The following is a 22764-nucleotide window of genomic DNA, read 5'->3' as shown; positions in this document are numbered from 1 at the left end:
TTAGAATATTTTTCTAAAGACGTAATACGCATTTCAGATGCCCTCATTTTTTGAAGAGTACTTTTAGGAGGCTTCTGAGCATCTGCGAAGCTCCTGGACATTTTTGGAAGCCTTTAAACAGCTTTTGTATTTTTTTAGGAATATTTGTAGAAGGCATTCCAGAACCTTCTTGAATATTTATCATTAATATTATGAAGTCTCTAGAAGTTCGTTTATTTTAAAGAATATTTTTGGAAAGCCTTTCAGAAGTACCCGGATTTCAAAATAAAAATAAATAAATAAAAAATAAAGATTTTTTAGAAGCTAACATATTTTTAGATGGGATACCTTTGAAAAGCTCCTAGACTTTTAAGAATATTTATAGGAATTAGAAGAATACTTTTAGCAGGCATCTGTGACGATGTTGGATTTTTAGAAAGCTCACGGATTTTCAAAGAATATTTTTAGAGAGTCCTGGATTTTATGGGGACCTGTGGATTTCTAAAGAACATTTTTAGAGGCTCCTGGATTTTTTAAAAATATTTTTAGTGGCTCTTAGATTTTTTAATGATTTGTGAATTTTTAAGAAAATTTTTGAAGTGCTCCTGGATTTGTAAACAGCGTGTTTAGCGCATTCAGGGGTAAGAGACTTGTGGATTTTCAAAGAATCATGGATAGTTTTTAGAATATTTTCTGGGGGCTCGTGGATTTTTTAAGAAATATATTACTGACTCAGTAATGTATTACTAGCTCTGTAATATATTATAAAATTGTAGGAAGGCTTATTGATTTTTGAGAAAAAATTTATGTAGGCCAACGAAGGCTAGTGAATTTTAAAGAAAGCTGTAAATCTTTGGGATTTTTTAAGAGTATGCTTAAGGCTTAGTAAGGCTTGCAGATTTTTAAAAATAATTTTTATAGGCGAATTTTTCTAAAATACATTTTAGAGGCACAAAACTGTTCGATTTTTTAAAATAATTTTAAGAAGCTTAAAAATGTCGCAGTTTTTTTAAATAATTTTTTGGGGCTTAGGAGGCGTCGATTTTTTTAAAATAATTTTTAGGGGCTTAGAAAAGCTTATGGATTTTTTTTAATAATTTTTATAGCCATAAAAATGATGGCCGATTTTTTAAAATAATTTTTAAAGGCTTAAAAAAAGTTTGTGGATTTTTAAAATAATTTTTATAGCCATAAAAATGATGGCGGATAGTTTTAATTCATTTCCTGAAAATCCTGAAAAGTCTGGTGAAGTTTTTAGAAACATTTTTAGAGGTTAAAAAATACTCTTTGATTTCTTTCAGGTTTAAAACTGCTTGTAATTTTTTAATATAATGTTAAGAAGATCAAAAAAGCTAGAGGATTTTTTAGAAAAAAATTTTAGAAGTTTAAAAGGCTCATGAAATTTTTAAATTAATTTTTAAAGCCATAAAAAGCTCGGAGATTTTTTTAATAATATTTGTATTTTTAGAAAGCCTCGTGGGTTCTCTTTTAAAAATATTAAAAAATTAATTTAAAAATATTTAAAAATATTTACAGAGTCTTACCGAGGCTTGCAGACTTTTTAAAAATATTTTTAAGGGATTGGAAATGGTCTTGAATTTTTTAAAATTAATTTTAGATTTTAAAAATGCCATGGATTTTTTAAAATAAATTTCTAATGCTCTACAAAGATCTCAATTTTTGTTAAGGGTATTTCAAAAGGTCTAGTAAGGATTTTAGAGGTTTCAAGAATATTTGTATGGCCCTTAAAAATTTTTTTAGACGCCTAGTGAGGCTTGCATATATTTTATGAATATTCAAAGGGTTTCATTGAAGAACAGGAATATTGAAAATATTTCCAGGGGGCTACCGGAAAAATATTTTTTTTTTTGTAAAAATATTTTCAATTAAATTTATTTCTTCCAGTGTTGCCCCTTATGGCGTATAGGTTACGTCAACACTCATACGTTCTATGATCTCAATCCAAAAAAAAATATCAAATGTTGTCCCAAAAAACACATCATTTTCATTATCCCCAAATTCCCACGCTTCTGATTTCGTTGTAACTGTATGACTCCTCTTCCCCCCGGGGACCCATTTCATAATCTTGGTGCAACATTCACTTGCAGCGAATTGGTTTTCTCACTTCATACCTGGTGGGTTGTGGCTTCGAAATAGTTTTTTCTTTTTCGTTTGGTTTGCTGTGAGAATTGCTCTTAAAAGTTTTTCCATTTACAAAATTGCCATTAAGACGAAGCGGGAAAGGTAGACGAATATGAAATATGGAAATGCCAAAGAAAATATTGTCACATTTATTGTCGAAAAAATGCGTGGCTGAAATGATTGGGGGGATGCGGTCTGGGGGGGAGAAGATGGAAGAGAGATACGCGATATGAATGAATGCAGGTTGGAGTAAAACTATCAGTTTGGAAACTAATGACTGTATAGCAATCTACAATTATGCAGTGTTTAAATGGTGGAGGTGGAAGGGGGGAGGAGGTGGAATGGAAAATGAGTTAAGTGGGAAAGTTTTAGATTTTTTAAAAATAATATTAAAGACAAGTAAAAAAGCTCTAAGTTCGACCGGGCCGAACTTTGAATACCCTCCACCATTTGGTACAAATTGTCCTTTGGTGCGAATAATTAATGTCAACGCGTATACGCACCATGGCCTTAAAATTAAAAAAAAAATTGAAAAAAAAACATAATTTTTAAGAAAAAAATAATAAACAATAAAAAAACGCAATATGGTCTCAAAATTTAAAAAAATTGGATCATAAAAATATATATTTTTTATTTTTTTAAATGGTCTTGAAATTAAAAAATGAAATGAAATAAATGTAATTTGAATTTATTTTTCCTATGAATTTTCGTTATTCCAGATGATATTGGAAGCGAAAATTCAGCAAAAAAGTTTTGAGGCCCTCACGATAAAAGAAAACGCAATATGGTCTCAAAATTAAAAAAAATGGATGAAAATATATATGTTTTTTAATTTTTTTTATTTTTTTAAATGGTTTCAAAATTAAAAAATAAAATGAAATTTTGGATTAAAAAATATTTTTTTATATTTTTTTTTAATTTATTTTTCCTATGAATTTTCATTATTCCAGATTATATTGGAAGCGAAAATTCTGCAAAAAAGTTAAGAGCCCCTCACGATAAAAAAAAACGCAAAATGGTCTCAAAGTTAAAAAAAATGGATTAAAAATATATATTTAATTTTTTTTTTATGTTTTTTAAATCAAATAATATATATTTTTTAATTTTTTTTTTAATTTTTTTTAATGGTCTCAAAATTAAAAAATAAAATGAAATTTTGGATCCAAAAAAAATTTTTTTTTATATTTTTAAATTTTATTTTCCCTCTAAATATTCATTGTTCCAGATTTTTTTGGAAGCGAAAATTCTGCAAAAAAGTTAAGAGCCCCTCACGATAAAAAAAAGGAATATGGTCTCAAAATTAAAAAAAAAAAAAAATAGATCATAAAATATATTTTTTTTAATTTTTTTAAATGTTTGAGACCATTTAAAAAAATAAAATTAAATTTTGGATCAAAATTTTTTGTTTTTAAATTCTTTTTATTTTTTTAAATTTATTTTCCGTCTGAATATTCATTATTCCAGATTTTATTGGAAGCGAAAAAAACGCAATATGTTCTCAAAATTAAAAAAAAAATGTATCAAAAATATATATTTTTCCTATTTTTTTTTTTATTTTTTTAATGGTCTTAAAAGTAAAAAAAAATAAATTTTTGGATCAAAAAATATTTTTTTTTTTTAATTTTTTAAATTTATTTTTTTTTTCACTATTTCAGATATTAATGGAAAGAAAAATTCTGCAAAAAAGTTATGAGCCCCTCACGATAGAAAAACGCAATATGGTCTCAAAATTTAAAAAAAAATGGATAAAATAATATAAATTTTTTAAATTTCTTTTTTATTTTTTTTAAATGGTCTCAAAATTAAAAAATTAAATTTTGGATTAAAAAATATTTTTTTTTTAATTTTTTTAAATTTATTTTTCCTATGAATTTTCATTATTCCAGATTATATTGAAAGCGAAAATTCTGCAAAAAATTTTTGAGCCCCTCTCGATAAAAAAAAAACGCAATATGGTCTCAAAATTAAAAAAAAGGATCAAAATATATATATTTTTTAATTTTTTTTTATTTTTTAAATGGTCTCAAAATTAAAAAATAAAATGTTGGATCAAAAAATATTTTTTTTTTTTAATTTTATTTTGTCTCTGAATTTTTTATTATTCCAAATTATATTGGAAGCAAAAATTCTGCAAAAAAGTTAAGAGCCCCTCACGATAAAAAAAAACGCAATATGGTCTCAAAATTAAAAACAAATTGGATGAAAAATATATTTTTTTATTTTTTTTTTTTAAATGGTAAAAAAATAAAATGAAATTTTGGATTAAAAATATATTTTTTTAAATATTTTTATTTATTTTTTTTTTTTTAATTTTATTTTTCCTATGAATTTTCATTATTCCAGATTATATTGGAAGCGAAAATTCAGCAAAAAAGTTTTGAGCCCTTCACGATAAAAGAAAACACAATATGGTCTCAAAATTAAAAAAAAAATTGGACAAAAATATATATATTTTTATTTTTTTTAATGGTCTCAAAATTTAAAAAATAAAATAAAATCGTAGATCCAAAAATATTTTTTTTAATTTATTTTTCCTATGAATTTTCCTTATTCCAAATTAAATTGGAAGCGAAAATTCTACAAAAAAAATTTTGAGCCCCTCACGATAAAAAAACGCAATGGTGTCAAAATTAATAAAAAATAATTGATCAAAATATATATTTTTTAATTTTCTTTTTTATTTTTTTAAAATAGTTTCAAAATAAAAAAATAAAATGAAATTATGGATCCAACAATATTTAAAAAAAATTTTTTTTTTTACTTTTTTAAATTTTATTTTCCCTCTGAATGTTCATTATTCTGCAAAAAAGTTTTGAGCCCCTCACGATAAAAAAAACGCAATATGGTCTCAAAATTAAAAAAAATGAAATTTTGGATTAAACAATATATTTTTAATTTATTTTTATTTTTTTTAAATTATTTTTCACAAGAACTTTCATTTTTCCAAATTATATTGGAAGCGAAAATTCTGCAAAAAAGGTTAGATTAAAATATAAAATGAAATTTTAGATCAAGAAATATTTGTTTTAATTTTTTTTAAATTTATTTTTCCTAAGAATTTTCATTATTCCAGATTATATTAGAAGCGAAAATTCTGCAAAAAAAGTGTTGAGCCCCTCACGATAAAAGAACGCAATATGGTCTCAAAATTAAAAAAGAATTGGCTCAAAATATATTTTTTTTTTCTAATTTTTTTATATTTTTTTAAGTGGTCTCAAAATAAAAAAATAAAATGAAATTTTGGATTCAATTTTTTTTTAATTTTTTTGTTATTTTTTTTAATTTATTTTTCCTATGAATTTGCATTTATCCAGATTATATTGGAAGCGAAAATTCTGCAAAAAAGTTAAAAACCCCTCACGATAAAAACACGCAATATGGTCTCAAAATTAAAAAAAAATAAAATAAAATTTTGAATCAAAAAATATTTTATTTATTTTTTTTTTAGTTTTTTATATTTATTTTTCATATGAATTTTCATTATTCCAAATTATATAACGATAAAAAAACGCAATATGATCTCAAAATTAAAAAAATGGATCTAAATATATATATTTTTTAATTTTTTTTAAATGGACTCAAAATTAAAAATAAATTATATCAAGAAAACATTTTTTTAATTTTATTTTTTCTTTGAATTTTTTATTATTCCAAATTATATTGGAAGCGAAAATTCTGCAAAAAAGTTTTGAGCCCCTCACGATAAAAAAAAACGCAATATGGTCTCAAAATTAAAAAAAAATGGGATCAAAAAATATATATATTTTTTAAATTTTTATTTATTTTTTTTAATGATCTCAAAATTAAAAAAAAATGAAATTTTGGATTAAAAATGTTTCTTTTATTTTTTAAATTTTATTTTCCCTCTGAATTTTAATTTTTCTAAATTATATTGGAAGCGAAAATTCTGCAAAAAAGTTAAGAGTCTTAAAATTAAAAAAAAAATTGGATCAAAGCAATATTTTTTTTTTAATTTTTGTTATTTTTTTAATAGTCGCAAAATTTAAAAAAATTGAATTAAAAAATATATACTTTTTAATGTTTTTTATTTTATTTCTTTAAATGGTGTCAAAATTAAAAAATAAAATGAAATTTTGAATTAAAAAATATTTTTTTTTATTTTTTTAAATTTATTTTCCCTATGAATTTTCATTATTCCAGATTATATTGTAAGCGAAAATTCTGCAAAAAAGTTAAGAACCCCTCACGTTAAAAACACGCAATATTGTCTCAAAATTAAAAAAAATTGGATGAAAATATATATTTTTATTATTTTTTATTATTTTTTTAATTGTCTCAAAATTAAAAAAATAAATAAATTTTGGATTAAAAAATATTTTTTTTTAAATTCTTTTTATTTTTTTTAAATTTATTTTCCGTCTGAATATTCATTATTCCAGATTATATTGGAAAGACGCAATATGGTCTCAAAATTAAAAAAAATTGATCATAAAATATATATTTTTTAATTTTTTTTTTAATTTTTTGGAATGGTCTCAAAATTAAAAAAAAAATGAATTTTTGGATCAAAAAATATTTTTTTTTTTAATTTTTTAAATTTATTTTTTTTTTTACTATTTCAGATATTAATGGAAAGAGAAATTCTGCAAAAAATTTTTGACCCCTCACGATAAAAAAAACGCAATATGGTCTCAAAATTAAAAAAAATTGGATGAAAATATATATTTTTATTATTATTTTTTTATTTTTTTAATGGTCTCAAAATAAAAAAATAAAATGAAATTTTGGATCAAAAAATATTTTTTTAATTTTTTTTTATTTTTTAAAATTTATTTTCCCTCTGAATTTTCATTATTCCAAATTATATTGGAAGCGAAAATTCTGCAAAAATTTTTTGAGGCCCCCACGAACCATATATCTCCAAACAAAAAATATTTCTTAAGTTTTATGGCATTTTACCTGCCATTTCTTAAGTGTCTCTTCAGGTTCACCTTAGTCATGGCATGGCAGTCAGTCAGTGAATATGTCCTAGTCTTTTCAGTAAGTAATCATTCCTTGTTAGGGATCCTTAAAATCATATACCGACACACATACATACACCTTTAGTATTTTCATACTTCCATACATACCTCGCAAAATTTCGCGCCATAACGCGGCGGTGGTGAATCACAAAAACGATAGCGATTCCGGGTGCCACCCAGACAATTTGTCGAGCAGGGCGTCCATTCGCTCCATGGTCCCCAGCCTCCGGTATCAGATTCTGCAAAGAAAAAAAAAGCGAAAAAAAAAATCAAAAGTCAGAAGCGAACGAAGAAAAATATTTTTAGTGTTAAGTGGAGATGATGCGATGACGATGATGACAAAGATGCTGATGACGATACCACTACGGCTGATAGCTATCTATGCAATGCTGAATAGCGGAGCTGAAAAAATTTCTGTTTCAAGAATTGCACGGCTGACCTATTTCCAGAGACAGGCAGGCAGGCATTGTCACTACTTAAAATAGCTTTGAAAGGCAAATAAAAAAAAAAAAAAACAAAAATAAAAATAAAAAGTTGCCACATTTAAAACTGAAAGGACAAAGTTTTGTGTGTGTGTGTGTGTTTTTTTTCTATTAACCCGGAACCCTTTTCCCAGCTGATAAATACCAAGATTTCCTCATTTTATTATTTGCTCTGCAGATCAATCTTTTAGCGTGTTGGGAACAATAGAACAATGAGATATCAGTTGAAGAAAGAAGTGGAAGGAGGGAGGGGGATGGTACATTGCAATTGTTATATTTGGGTTAAATCGGATTGGTATCAGATAGTCAAAGCACAAACACACCCACACCCACAAAGAATACCACATTACGCCAAATGGGAATTGTGGGGTTCAGAAGGCCGTATCTATGAATTTTCTATAATACGATACAGAACAGTATCGGGACGGGAAATTATGTCGGAAAAAAATATAAAAAAGAGTTAAAGGGAGATCTTTTTTTTCGAAATTCATTATCGCCCTGACGAACCGGCTTAAGCAAGAATCTTGAAATTTTGGGCGAGGGTCACTCTTGATCCACAAGGTGGTCCGGGTATTATGTCTTTGTGCATTTGTTTGTAACAGGCAAAAGGAAACGAGATAGACCCATAGTGACTTTTGAGGATCTCCATAGAATCACATTCTGAGTCGATTTATGCATGTCCGTCCGTCTGTCCATGTATTCCTGTGAACAAAATACAGGTCACATTTATTATCCGATTGAGATTAAATTTTCCAAACAACATTTGTTTGGCCCAAGGACGAACCCCATTGAAATTGGAGATAATCGGTAAAAATTTAGATATAGCTCCCATATATGACTTCGTCCGATTTGCCTTTTATTGGGCCCCAAACGTCTTATATTTGTCCAAATGGGATGGAATTTGGCACATACGACCCAATTGTGTCTAGAAGCTAGTATGCGAAATTTGGTGAAGATCGGTTCAGATTTGGATATAGCTCCCATATATATACGGTTCATCCGATTTGTTATGTTTGTCCTCCGCAGCCGTAATATGCACTCCGTAACAACGATATTCAGGGAAATATATCTAATACAGCTCAGAAATATCTTTGCCAAATTTTATCGAGATCGGTTCCGATTTCGCTATAGCTCCCATGTATAACTTCGTCCGATTTGTGTTTTTTTGTGCACCAAATGTCTAATATTTGTCCAAATCGGATGAAATTTGGCACATACGACCGAATTGAGTCTAGAAGCAAGTATGCCAAATTTGGTGAAGATCGGTTTAGATATAGCTATAGCTCCCACATATATAACTTCGTCCGATTTAAATCTGATTGTGCACCAAACGTCTAATATTCGCCCAAATGGGATGAAATTTGGCACTTACGACCGAATTGAGTCTAGGAGCTAGTATGCCAAATTTTATCGAAATCGGTTCAGATTTGGATATAGCTCGCACATATATAACTTCGTCCGATTTACCTTTTATTCTGTACCAAAGGTCTAATATTTGTCCAAATGGGATGGAATTTGGCACTTGCGATCGAATTGAATCTAGAAGCTAGTATGCCAAATTTGATGAAGATCGGTTCAGATATAGCTATAGCTCCCATATATATATATTGTTCATCCGATTTGTTATTTTTGTCCTCCGCAGCCGTAATATGCACTCCGTAACATCGATATTCGGGGAAATATATCAAATGCAGCTCAGAAATATCTTTGCCAAATTTTATCGAAATCGGTTCAGATTTGGATATAGCTCCCACATATATAACTTCGTCCGATTTATATTTGATTGTGCACCAAATGTCTAATATTTGTCCAAATGGTATGGAATTTGGCACATACGACCAAATTGAGTCTAGCAGCTAGTATGCCAAATTTGGTGAAGATCGGTTCAGATTTGGATATAGCTACCATATATATGCGGTTCATCCGATTTGTTATTTTTGTCCTCCGCAGCCGTAATATGCACTCCGTAACAACAATATTTGGGGAAATATATTAAATGCAGCTCAGAAATACCTTTGCTAAATTTTATCGAGATCGGTCCAGATTTGAATATACCTACCACATATATAACTTCGTCCGATTTACGATTTATTCTGCACCAAAGGTCTAATATTTGTCCAAATGGGATGGAATTTGGCACTTACGACCGAATTAAGTCTAGAAGCTCGTATGCCAAATTTGGTGAAGATCGGTTCAGATATAGCTATAGCTCCCATGTATATATCTTTTTCCGATTTCAAATTAATTGTGCTGCAGGAGTTTCTTTACTGGTTTTTCTTGTTCGAATTACACATCCAATACATGTGTAATGGTCTATAAGGAATTAAATTCAATACCCCCCCCCCCCCCAACCAAGATTTTAAAGAGAGAGCGGATGAGTGCTGGATGCTGGATGAACGTTAACACAATGGGGCCTAACATACATCCGGTATTGTTTAAGCGCATTAAAATATGGAAAGCCACACAGGCACACACACTCTGCACTCCATTTGCCATTGTTGCATCTCGGGCCAGCAGCAGCAGCAGCCATGCAATTCAAGCATGTCATTGAATACAAAAAGTCCTCCCTGTCCCCCCTTTCTCATCTCTCCGTTTCTCCCAAATAAGTCACTGAGCCATCAAGTCTGTCAACAAACCCGAAGGAAGACAGGAGACACCATAAAAGCTTTGTTGTTCAGAAAAAAAAAAAAAAGATGGAGAGTCAGGGGGTTCAAGGAGTGGAGGTGGAGGGTAAGGAAAGGGGTTTTTGGAAGACAGAGGATATCAGACAATTACATTAACACCAATGCTCAAATATGGCTCATATTGTGGTATTAGGGTGGTATTGGAGTCCTGGCGTTCCCTGTGGACCGGCATGTGTGTGTGTGTGTGCGTGTGTGTTTGTTTAAGTGCATTGAGTTCATGTCAATGTGCGATGCTGTAACAATGGCTGAAAGGCTAAAACGACATGAAATAAAGCGGATAATCGGTCTTCTTTTTCTTGTCCTCCTTGCAATGGGACAGGCTCAGCAGAAAACAACATCAGGAGAAGAAGAAACATCAGCGACATAATGACGACAAATGACTGATGACACACCGAGAAATGACAATAATGTCAGTCAGTCAGCCAGCCATCGAAGGAGAGAAGAGAAGAGATCCCGGCAAATGATGTTAAGGCAAGCAAAGCAAACAGTTTTTCGAAGGGATAACAAGAAACGACAACAGAAGGATATGTTCGGAACAACCAGATTATGTGACACCACACATATACACACACACTTATATGCATATACAGGGTGAGAAGGAAAAACTGCCACAAACTTTAGACTCCTGTCAATTTTAAGCCACCCGTCCGACAGCTGTTAAAATTCAGCCAGTGATAGCTCATTATGTTGTTTACCAGCCCTCCAAAAATTTTTGGTGAGAATTTTCCAGAACAAGAGTTATTCGTGTTCGGAATTCAAGCGTGATAGGGTGATTTCTTTATATTTGGCTGGAGCTGGCCACAAGTGGCTATCGTCATTTCTGAGCCACTCGTCCGACAGCTGTTAAAATTCTGCCAGTGACAGCTCATTATATTCTTTACAAGGGTCCGAAAGCATTTTGGTGAGAATTTTCCGGAACAAAAGTTATTCGTGTTCGGAATTCAAGCGTGTGATAGGGTGATTTCTTTGATATTTGGCTGGAGGTGGCCACAAGTGGCTATCGTCATTTCAAAGCCACTCGTCCGACAGCTGCTAAAATTCTGCCAGTGACAGTTCATTATATTCTTTACAAGCCTCCGAAAGTATTTTGGTGAGAATTTTCCCGGAAAAAAATTATTCGTGTTCGGAATTCAAGCGTGTGATAGGGTGATTTCTTTATATTTGGCTGGAGGTGGCCACAAGTGGCTATCGTTAGAGCACTCCAGAATTTAAATGTGAAGAAATATTTTGTGGCTCGTACCATCGACCCATCACTCGTTACCGAGTAGCCCGACGTCAAGGAAGTGGACGGAGGAAAACAGCAACATCAGCAGAAATGGTTGGAAAATTAAAGAAGCGAAGCGACTTGATCGAAACCCGCATCGCACTGGCCGAAAAATGGCATATATTGTTTACAAGCCTCCGAAAGCATTTTGGTGAGAATTTTCCCGGAAAAAAATTATTCGTGTTCGGAATTCAAGCCTGGGATGGTGTGATTTCTTTATATTTGGCCTGGAGGTGGCCACAAGTGGCTATCGTTAGAGCACTTCAGAATTTAAATGTGAATAAATATTTTGTGGCTCGGACCATCGACCCATCACTCTATACCGTGATAGTGGTCGAGTAGCCCCAGATCCAGGAAGTGGACGGAAAAAAACAGCAAAATCAGCAGAAATGCTTGGAAAATTAAAGAAGCGAAGCGACTTGATCGCAACCCCCGTCACAGTGGCCAAAAATGGCTCGTGGGCTGAACATATCTCGCAATATTCGGCATTCGGTAAATATCGAAAAATGAGCACGGGTGGGGCAAAGCCATTGAACCCTCAAAAACTAGAAGAACTTACACCGCATCGGAAAGAAAATAGCCACAAAAGAGGGCTAAAGAGTTGCTTCACTTGGACGAAAGGGGTGAACTGCCGAATATGGTTTTCTCCGATCTCCGATGAGAAAAAATTCGCTGTCCAGCCGAACAATGTAAACAAACAAAATGATCGTGTTTACTTGCCCAAAGCTGAAAATGTGCACCTTCTGAACCGGTTGGCCACCAGAACTCAAGCGCCGGCCATGGTGATGGATGTTATGATGGGACGCCATAACAGCCGTTGTTGCTCGCTCTCCGCTCGTATTAATCAACCGTGGCGGCATCAGAATAAATGCCGAATATTTTATGGCGAAAATATTCTGGAGGGTGTATTAAATCCTTGGGCATGCAAACATTTTGGCCGCAGACCTTGGACACTCCAATAGGGCACTCAGCACCATGGCACTCGTTGTCCGGTCGAACAATGTAAACAAACAAAACTTATCGTGTTTACTTTCCAAAGAGGTCAGGTCAGGTGAAAATGTGCACCTTCGATTGGCCACCAGAACTCAAGCGCCGGCCATGCTGATGGCTGTTATGATGGGCCGCCATAACAGCCGCTGTTGCTCACTCTCCGCTCGTATTAATCAACCGTGGCGGCATCAGAATAAATGCCGAATATTTTATGGCGAAAATATTCTGGAGGGTGTATTAAATCCTTGGGCATGCAAACATTTTGGCCGCAGACCTTGGACATTCCAACAGGACTCAGCACCATCGCTCTAAGCACGCACCAACCAAGAATGGTTACAAAATGAGGTTCCTCGCCTCATTTCAGGTTAGCTGAAAATGTGCACCTTCGGTTGGCCACCAGAACTCAAGCTCCATGGCCATGGTGATGGCTGTTATGATTGGCCGCCATAACAGCCGCTATTGCTCGCTCTCAGCTTGTATTAATCGACGGTGGCGGCATCAGAAAAAATGCCGAATATTTTATGGTGAAAATATTCTGGAGGGTGTATTTAAGCCTTGGGCATGCAAAGCAAACTTTTTGGCAGCAGACCTTGGACATTCCAACAGGGCATTCAGCACCATCGCTCTCGTTGTCCAGCCGAACAAAATAATCGTCTTTACTTGCCAAAGAGGTCAGGTCAGCTGAAAATGTGCATCTTCGGTTGGCCACTAGAACTCAAGCTCCATGGCCATGGTGATGGCTGTTATGATGGGCAGCTATAACAGCCGATGGTCGCTCTCAGCTCGTATTAATCGACCGTGGCGGCATTAGAATAAATGCCGAAAATATTCTGGAGGGGGTATTAAAGCCTTGGGCACGCAAAGCAAACATTTTGGCTTTGGCCCTTGGACATTCCAACAGGACTTAGCAATACAGCACTCAGCACGCGCCACCCAAGAATGGTTACAAAATGAGGTGCCTCGCTTCATTTCAGGTCAGCTGAAAATGTGCACCTTTGGTTGACCACCAGAACTAAAGCGCCGGCCATGGTGATGGCTGTTATGATGGATCGCCATAACAGCCGCTGTTGGTCGCTCTCCGCTCGTATTAATCGACCGTGGCGGCATTAGAATAAATGCCGAATATTTTATGGCGAAAATATTGTGGAGGGTGTATTAAAGCCTTGGGCACCCAAACATTTTGGCCACAGACCTTGGATACTCCAATAGGGCACTCAGCACGCCACCGCCACCCAAGAATGGTTGTCAAAATGAGGTTCCTCGCTTCATTTCAGGTCACCTGAAAATGTGCAACTTCGGTTGGCCACCAGAACTCAAGCTCCAGGGCCATGGTGATGGCTGTTATGATGGGACGCCATAACAGCCGCTGTTGCTCGCTCTCAGCTTGTATTAATCGACCGTGGCGACATCAGAATAAATGCCGAATATTTTATGGCGAAAATATTCTGGAGGATGTATTAAAGCCTTGGGCACGCCAACATTTTGGCCGCAGATCTGGGACATTCCAACAGGGCACTCAACACCATGGCATTCGTTGTCCAGCCGAACAATGTAAACAAACAAAATGATTGTGTTTACCTGCCCAAAGAGGTCAGGTCAGCTGAAAATTTGCACCTTCGGTTGGCCGCCAGAGCTCAAGGGCCGGCCATGCTGATGGCTGTTATGATGGGCCGCCATAATTGCCGATGACATCAGAATAAATGCCGAATATCATCGCAAAAATATTCTAGAGGGTGTATTAAAGCCTTGGGCACGCCAACATTTTGGCCGCAGATCTGGGACATTTCAACAGGGCACTCAACACCATGGCACTCAGGCGCACGCGCCACCCAAGAATGGTTACAAAATGAGGTTCCTCGCTTCATTTCCAACGCACAATGGCCAGCAAAATCTCCGAATACCAATCCCTTGGACTATTGGAGTCTGGAGTTTTTTTGGAAAGTAAGGTTAGCACTAAAAATCCAACCAAAGTGTCGATCACCTCAAGTAAGCGCTTCGCCGGAAATGGGCCAAAATGGGACGGCAGAGCAACATTCGGGCAGCGTGAGACGATTTCATTGGACGTTTGAAGGACATTTCAAGAGATATAAAATGAGGTTCCTCGCTTCATTTCCAGCGCCCAATGGCCAGCAAAATCTCCGGATACCAATCCTTTGGACTATTGTGTCTGGAGTATTTTGGAAAGCAAGGTTGGCCCTAACAAATACCAAAACGTCGATGACCTCAAGCAAGAGCTTGGCCGGGAATGGGACCAAAATGGGACCGCAGAGCAACATTCGGGCAGGGTGTGACAGCGGTTTCATTGTCCCTTTGAAGGCCATAATTCATGCCAAAGGTAATCAATTCGAACAAATCTCAATTTACTTTAAAATTTGATGCTATTTCCGACTTTTTTTTTCATTCAAAAAAAATTTGAAAAAAATTTCATAATTATGGCTTTTGACTTTGTTGCCGTTTTTTTTTCATATCACCCTGTATGCATATCCCTCATGCCCGACCGAACACTTTCATTTGATGAAAAAAAAAAAACAAAAATATTATAATTTTCATAATGAATGGGTATTATGGGAGTCAGCCATAAAGAGAAGAGAGAGGGAGAGAGAGAGAGTGAGATGGAGAGTGAGGTAGGCAGAGAAAGTGATTAAAAATGGGTTTTTACAAACGCCGCCACCGCCGACGCCGACGCCGCCGCCGATGAAAGTGAAAACTCTCCCTCATTATTTAATTGACATCTCAATGAGCGCTGAATTATTCAACACGAAATGTAATGGCAAATTGAACTTCTATGGAATTGAAATGGAATATCCCTTTTAACCTCATTAAGTCGCTGAGGGAAATTTAATATTTGTATGACATGGTTTTATGGCTCATGAGAGGAGAGGATGTGCAAAGCATTTGGAAAAAAAATAATAATTTTTATTGAAAATATATTTTAAAAATTTGCGGAATTTTTGAATATGATCAAAAAAAAAAACAGTAAAGAAAGTCTTAAAGTCGGGCGGGGCCGACTTTATGATACCCTACACCACTTTGCTAATTTAGTAGAGCTCCACATAACAATCAAAAGTTTTTATGGGAGAGTTCAATCATACACGCCATGATTAGAATTATAATTTAAAGTTCAAAGAACTAAATATGCCGAAGCATTTGTATCTGCTAAATTCGGACTTGTATTGCCCATATGGTGCACAGCTATATCCAAATCTGGGCCGATCTCGATAAAATTTGGCAAAGGTATTTCTCAGCTGTATTTGATATATTTCCCTGAATATCGATGTTACAGAGTTCATATTACGGCTGCGGAGGACAAAAATAACAAATCGGATTAACCGTATATATATGGGAGCTATATCCAAATCTGAACCGATCTTCACCAAATTTGGCATACTAGCTGCTAGACTCAATTTGGTCGTATGTGCCAAATTCCATTCCATTTGGACAAATATTAGACGTTTGGTGCACAATAAAAGGTAAATCGGACGAACTTATATATGGGAGCTATATCCAAATCTGAACCGATCTCGATAAAATTTGGCAAAGATATTTCTGAGCTGTATTTGATATATTTCCCTAAATATCGTTGTTACGGAGTGCATATTACGGCTGTGGAGGACAAAAATAACAAATCGGATGAACAGCATATATATGGGAGCTATAGCTATATCTGAACCGATTTCGATCAATTTTGGCATACTAGCTGCTAGACTCAATTTGGTCGTATGTGCCAAATTCCATTCCATTTGGACAAATATTAGACATTTGGTGCACAATAAAAGCTAAATCGGACGAAGTTATATATGTGGGAGCTATATCCAAATCTGGACCGATCTCAATAAAATTTGGCAAACGTCTTTCTGAGCTGTATTTAATATATTTCCCTGAATATCGTTGTTACGGAGTGCATATTACGGCTGTGGGTAACAAATCTAACAAATCGGATGAACACTTTATATGGGAGCTATATCCAAATCTGAACCGATCTTCACCAAATTTGACACACTAGCTTCTAGACTCAATTCGGTCGCATGTACCAAATTTCATCTCATTTGGGCAAATATTAGACCTTTGGTGCACAATAAAAGGTAAATCGGACGAAGTTATATGTGGGAGCTATATCCAAATCCGGACCGATCTCGATAAAATTTGGCAAAGATATTTCTGAGCTGTATTTGATATATTTCCCCAAATATTGTTGTCGCAGAGTGCATATTACGGCTGCGGAGGACGAAAATAACAAATCGGATGAACAATATGTATGGTAGCTATATCCAAATCTGAACCGATCTTCACCAAATTTGGCATACTAGCTGCTAGACTCAATTCGGTCGTATGTGCCAAATTCCATCCCATTTGGCCTAAAATTATAAGTTTGGTGCACAATAAAAGGTAAATCGGACGAAGTTACATATGTGGCAGCTATAGCCAAATCGGAACTGATCTCGATAAAATTTGGCAAAGATATTTCTGAGCTGTATTTGATATATTTCCCTGAATATCGTTGTTACGGAGTGCATATTACGGCTGTGGGTAACAAATATAACAAATCGGAAGAACAATATATATGGGAGCTATAGTTATATCTTAACCGATTTTCACCAAATTTGACATACTTTTTTCTAGACTCAATTTGGTCGTATGTGCCAAATTTCATCCCATTTGGCCTAATATTATAAGTTTGGTGCATAGCAAAAGGCAAATCGGACGAGGATATATATGGTAGCTATATCCAAATCTGAACCGATCTGAACCAAATTTGGCATACTAGCTGCTAGACTCAATTTGGTCGTATGTGCCAAATTCCAATCCATTTGGGCAAATATTAGACGTTTGGTGCACAATAAAAGGTAAATCGGACGAAGTTACATATGGCAGCTATAGCCAAATCTGAACCGATCTCGATAAAATTTGGCAAAGATATTTCTGAGCTGTATTTGATATATTTCCCCAAAAATTGTTGTCGCAGAGTGCATATTACGGCTGCGGAGGACGAAAATAACAAATCGGATAAACAGCACATACATGGGAGCTATAGTTGTACCTGAAACGATTTCGATCAAAATTGGCATACTTATTTTCAGGCCTAATTTGGTTGTATGTGCAAAATTCCATACTATTCGGGCTGATATTACACGTTTGGTGTACAATAAAAGGTAAATCGGACGAAGTTATATATGTGGGAGCTATATCTAAATTTTTACCGATTATCTCCAATTTCAATAGGGTTCGTCCTTGGGCCAAACAAATGTTGTTTGGAAAATTTCATCTCAATCGGATAATAAATGCGACCTGCATTTTGTTCACACGAATACATGAACAGACGGACGGACGGACTGACATGCATAAATCAACTCAGAAAGTGATTCTATGCAGATCATCAAAAGGAACTATGGGTCCATCTCGTTTCTTTTACTTTTGAGCTCCACAAATTATCTGGTACCAAATATCATTCTTGTGGAGTGCATATTACGCATGTGAGGGACTTAAAATCCACAAATCGGATGAAACAATATATGGGAGCTATAGCTATATCTGAACCGATTTTCTCCAAATTTGATATACTTGCTTCTAGACTGAATTCAGTCGTTATCGATATTCAGTCGGTGGACCGATATATCCCATCACCACACCAGAACTTGTATAAATAGAAATATTGAAATGTGTCGAGTTTCAAAGAGATCGGATGCCTACTCGCCTTTTTTTGGAGCTTCATGGCTATTCAAAATTTTTATTCGTTGTGGGGGAGATACCCGAAGGAGGGGATCAATATATCCCATCTTCACACCAGACCTTGGGTTGATAAAAATATTGTGATTTGTGAACCTGATGCTTATTTCGGATTTTATGATCGTTTTAGTTATTCCAAATTTTAACCCTTTGTGGGGGAGGTATCAGAAGGAATGGTCCGATTTCTACCATCTTTAAAAAAGACCTTGTGTTGATGGAAGTATTGAGATTTGCCAAGTCTGAATGGAATCGGATGCTCACTTTGCCTTTTTTTGAGCTTCATGGTTATTCAAAATTTTGACCCCTTTGTGGGGGAGGTACGAGAAGGAGTGGTCCATTTCATCCATTCTTCGTAGCAGATTTTGTGTTGGTGGAAATACTAAGATTTGCGAAATTTGAAGACAATCGGAGACTTATTTCATATTTTATATAAGTCGAAGTTATTCAAAATTTTAACCCTTTGTGGGGGAGGTACCTCAAGGAGTGGATCGATATATCCCATATTCACACCAGAACTTGCTTAAATAGAAATATTGGAATGTATTGAATTTCAAAGGAATCGGATGCTCACTTCACCTTCTTCAGGGCTTCATGGTTTTTCAAAATTCTGACCCGTTGTGGGGGAGGTACCCGAAGGAGTGGTCCGTTCTATTCGCTCTTCGTATCAAAATTTTGTGTTGGTAGAAATATTAAAATTTGCAAAATTTGAAGACAATCGGAGGCTTAATTCAGATTTTATAAAAGTTGTAGTTATTCCAAATTTTGACCCTATGTGGGGGAGGTACCTCAAGGAGTGGATCGATATATCCCATCATCACACCAGATCTTGTATTAATTAAAATATTGGAATATGCCGAGTTTCAAAAGAATCGAATGCTCACTTCAACCTCTTTTGGGCTTCATGGTTATTCAAAATTTTGACCCCTTTGTGGGGGAGGTACCAGAAGGAGTGGTCCATTTCATCCGTTCTTCATTGCAGATTTTGTGTTGGTAGAGATATTACGATTTGTGAAATTTAAAGACAATCGGAGGCTTAATTCAGATTTTATAAAAGTTGTAATTATTCCAAATTTTGACCCTTTGTGGGGGAGGTACCTCAAGGAGTGGATCGATACATCCCATATTCACACCAGAACTTTTAAAAATAGAAATATTGGAATGTGCCGAGTTTGAAAGGAATCGGATGCTAATTTCGCCTTTTTTTGAGCTTCATGGTTATTCAAAATTTTGACCCCTTTGTGGGGGAGGTACCAGAAGGAGTGGTCCGTTCCATCCATTCTTTATAGCAGATTTTGTGTTGGTGGAAATATTAAGATTTGTGAAATCTGAAGACAATCGAAGGCTAATTGCAGATTTTATAGGTGTTATAATTATTCCAAATTTCGACCCTTTGTGGGGGAGGTACTTGAAGGTCCCGGCCGATATATTCCATCTTCACACCAGAACTTGCTTAAATAGAAATATTGGAATGCGCTGAATTTCAAAGGAATCGGATGCTCACTTCACCTTCTTTTGAGCTTCATGGTTATTCAAAATTTTGACCCCTTTGTGGGGGAGGTACCAGAAAGAGTGGTCCGTTCTATTCGCTCTTCATATCAAAATTTTGCGTTGGTAGAAATATTAAGATATGCGAAATTTGAAGACAATCGGATGCTTAATTCAGATTTTATAAAAGTTGTAATTATTCCAAAATTTGACCCTTTTGTGTGGGAGGTACCTCAAGGAGTGGATCGATATATCCCATCTTCACACCAGATCTTGTATTAATTAAAATATTGGAATGTGCCGAGTTTCAAAAGAATCGAATGCTCACTTCAACCTCTTTTGGGCTTCATGGTTATTCAAAATTTTGACCCCTTTGTGGGGGAGGTACCAGAAGGAGTGGTCCGTTCCATACGTTCTTCATATCAAAATTTTGTGTTGGTAGAAATATTCAGATTTGTGAAATTTGAAGACAATCGGGTGTTTATTTCAGACTTTATAAGAGTTTTTATTTTTCCAAATTTTGACCCTTTTGTGGGGGAGGTACCTGAGAGAGTGGACCGATTTTGTCCATTTTCGCATCTGACCTAGCACTCACGCAAATATTAGGATTTGCAAAGTTGGAGCAAAATCAGATTATTGCTTCTCGTTCTGTGCAGAAAATATAATTTTTGAAAAATTCGACCTTTTGTGGGGGAGGTACCAGAAGGAGTGGACCGATATTGCCCATCTCCGAACTCGATATAAGTTTGACAATAATATTACAATGTACCAAGTTTGGACCAAATCGGATACTCATTTCGAGAGGTATCGTGTTTAGTAATCGGCCATACCGGCAGATGGGCGGACAACCGTAAATCGACTTCAAATGTCCTGAAATGGATTTGGACCAAAGAGACCTGATGATAGCACTCTTTACTCTTTGAGGGTATATTACGAAATTCGGAGGAGTATAAAAATAAAAATTATAAATAGTAATTACTCACCCTTCACGGGCAGCGTGGGCACACAGTCCATGCGCACATCCGCCACGGCTCCCGATATGGCCTGCGTGACGTAGACAAAACAATATTCCACATATTTCTCCGTGAAGAGCTCGCAGTTGAAATACAACGAGTATTGATTTTTTACCACCCTCTGCTCGGCAATGTAGTGAAGGGAGGTGGGTGGCTTTAGAGATGCCACATCTGCCCTTAGCTTGGCATAGACCCTTACCCGATCTCCTTGCTCCAAAATACAGCTGGGATATTCATAGAGTACCCCAATTCCGGTGTGGGGATCACAGGGAAATATGCTCCTGGCATAGACATTGAAAACATATTTCTCACTCCAATCGACGGATAGAAAACGTCGGGTAATGGGTAGATGGTGGGCTGGAACCATGGGCCTTAGCTGCACGGCATAGTTCCCCGCCAGCCCAAAGAGGTCACAGGAGAGTTTGAAGGATTTCTGTTTCGGGAATCCTCGAACCTGTTCGGCAAAGAGAATACTTGACTTGCTGATATTCTGCGGCATTAGCTGGGAACAGTTACGCTCCTTGCCACAGTAGATGAGTTCGAGCCAAAATTCCGGCAGGTCTTCACGTTTCCATGCACTATCACAGTTGACTTCGGGAAAGCGCAAAGTGACTTCGACAGGTCCCTCGGGATATGTGGTTAAACGCACTGGGCTGACAATCATTTCGGCCGATGGCCATCGGACATCCAGGGTTTGGCGTAGCCTTTCATCGGTGGAGGGAATTAGGGTCGTTGTGATGGTTGTTGGCGATATGGTGGGTGGGTCTTCTCCACTGGCATTGCCGGGTGATTTATTGGTGATTTTCAAATTCGATACCAACTGCATTTCATAGAGGCCACCCCACATGAAGGTCTGGCAGGGCACGGCCACCTGGGTGACATTGTGCCGTGGATCCGGATAGACGGGTATATTTTGTACGATTTCTTTGCGTTTCCGGTGCAAAACCAAAGAATCATTGCTGGTGGGTGTGGCTGAGGTCCTCACCGTGGGCGTTGTGGCATCCGTGACCGCCACATCGCCATCATCTTCCTCATCAATATATTTACTAATTACCAGGGTATTGGTTATGAAATTCTCCACTTCAGGCGGAGATGGCTCCTTGTTCGTGGAGGTGGTGGTGGTGGTTCGTGATGTTGTCGCCATTCCATCCTGCTGGGACTTCCGATTTCCCTTCGAGGTGTTATTCACGAATTCATCTGGTGAGAATTGTATCTGTATATGTAAATCTCCACTCAGAGCGGTAAAGGTGCTTGGAGTCATCAGGCGACCCTTTCGTATTGCCAACACGTGACCTTTTTTGGGTAAGCAGCGATTTTAGGCAGGCACATCATTCATTGATTTCAATCATCATTCGATTTCAAGCAGTCATCGGTGTTGTTGTTATTGTTTGTGGCCAGGGAGAATGGTAAGTAAGAGATAAGAAGGAGAGAAGAGGAAAAAAATCTGGTTAGCAATTTTTTAGATATCTTTAGCTTCTCCATACAAAAGGAGATTCATAAAAAAATCCGGTGCACTTTATCGTAGCATAAAAAGGATTAAAACAATAAACAGACGTAAATTTCCAGGAGGGTATTGCAAAACCACCCTCATCCCATCCTCACCCCTGCACCTTTTCAAAAACATCACAAAAAACATAAACAAAAGAGGGTGTGAAATATGCAATTAATGTTATCTCATACAGGGATGGGATGTATGATTATTTTTAGGTTTAAAATGAAAATGTTTGAAAATGTAAAAACGTATAAAACTGTATAAAATGTGTAAAACAAGGGTGAAAATTACGGAAACCATGTTTTCGTGGGTTATGTCAGGTAAATTGAGGTTTACAACCACAAAAAAGTACTTAGTACACTTTTGTATAAAATGTATAAAATTGTATAAAACATAAAAATAAGAATTTTTGGGGTTTCTTTCATATCTAGTCAATTTTTAAGTAAAAATAACAAAAATTTGACAATGTCAAAAACGTATAAAACTGTATAAAATGTCTAAAATATGGGTGGAAGTTACTGAAATTA

At 35.3% G+C, this 22764-nt stretch overlaps 1 protein-coding gene across 1 annotated transcript in view; it reads right to left on the bottom strand.

Annotated features, from left to right (window-relative positions):
* LOC101892344 (uncharacterized) overlaps nt 1-22764 on the bottom strand; it is a 66273-nt gene that overhangs the window by 33939 nt on the left and 9570 nt on the right. Inside the window, exons 2-3 of the mRNA XM_020037876.2 lie at nt 20716-22038; nt 7212-7342 (exon numbers count right to left, since the gene is read on the bottom strand). Coding sequence (XP_019893435.2) covers nt 7212-7342; nt 20716-22038 — 1454 coding nt within the window. The remainder of the gene's footprint in view (nt 1-7211; nt 7343-20715; nt 22039-22764) is intronic.

The sequence above is a fragment of the Musca domestica genome, unplaced genomic scaffold (assembly GCF_030504385.1).
Source record: "Musca domestica strain aabys unplaced genomic scaffold, Musca_domestica.polishedcontigs.V.1.1 27, whole genome shotgun sequence".
NCBI lineage: Eukaryota > Metazoa > Arthropoda > Insecta > Diptera > Muscidae > Musca > Musca domestica.
Note: the sequence above shows the minus strand (reverse complement) of the source record. Positions and strands in the feature narration are given on the sequence as shown.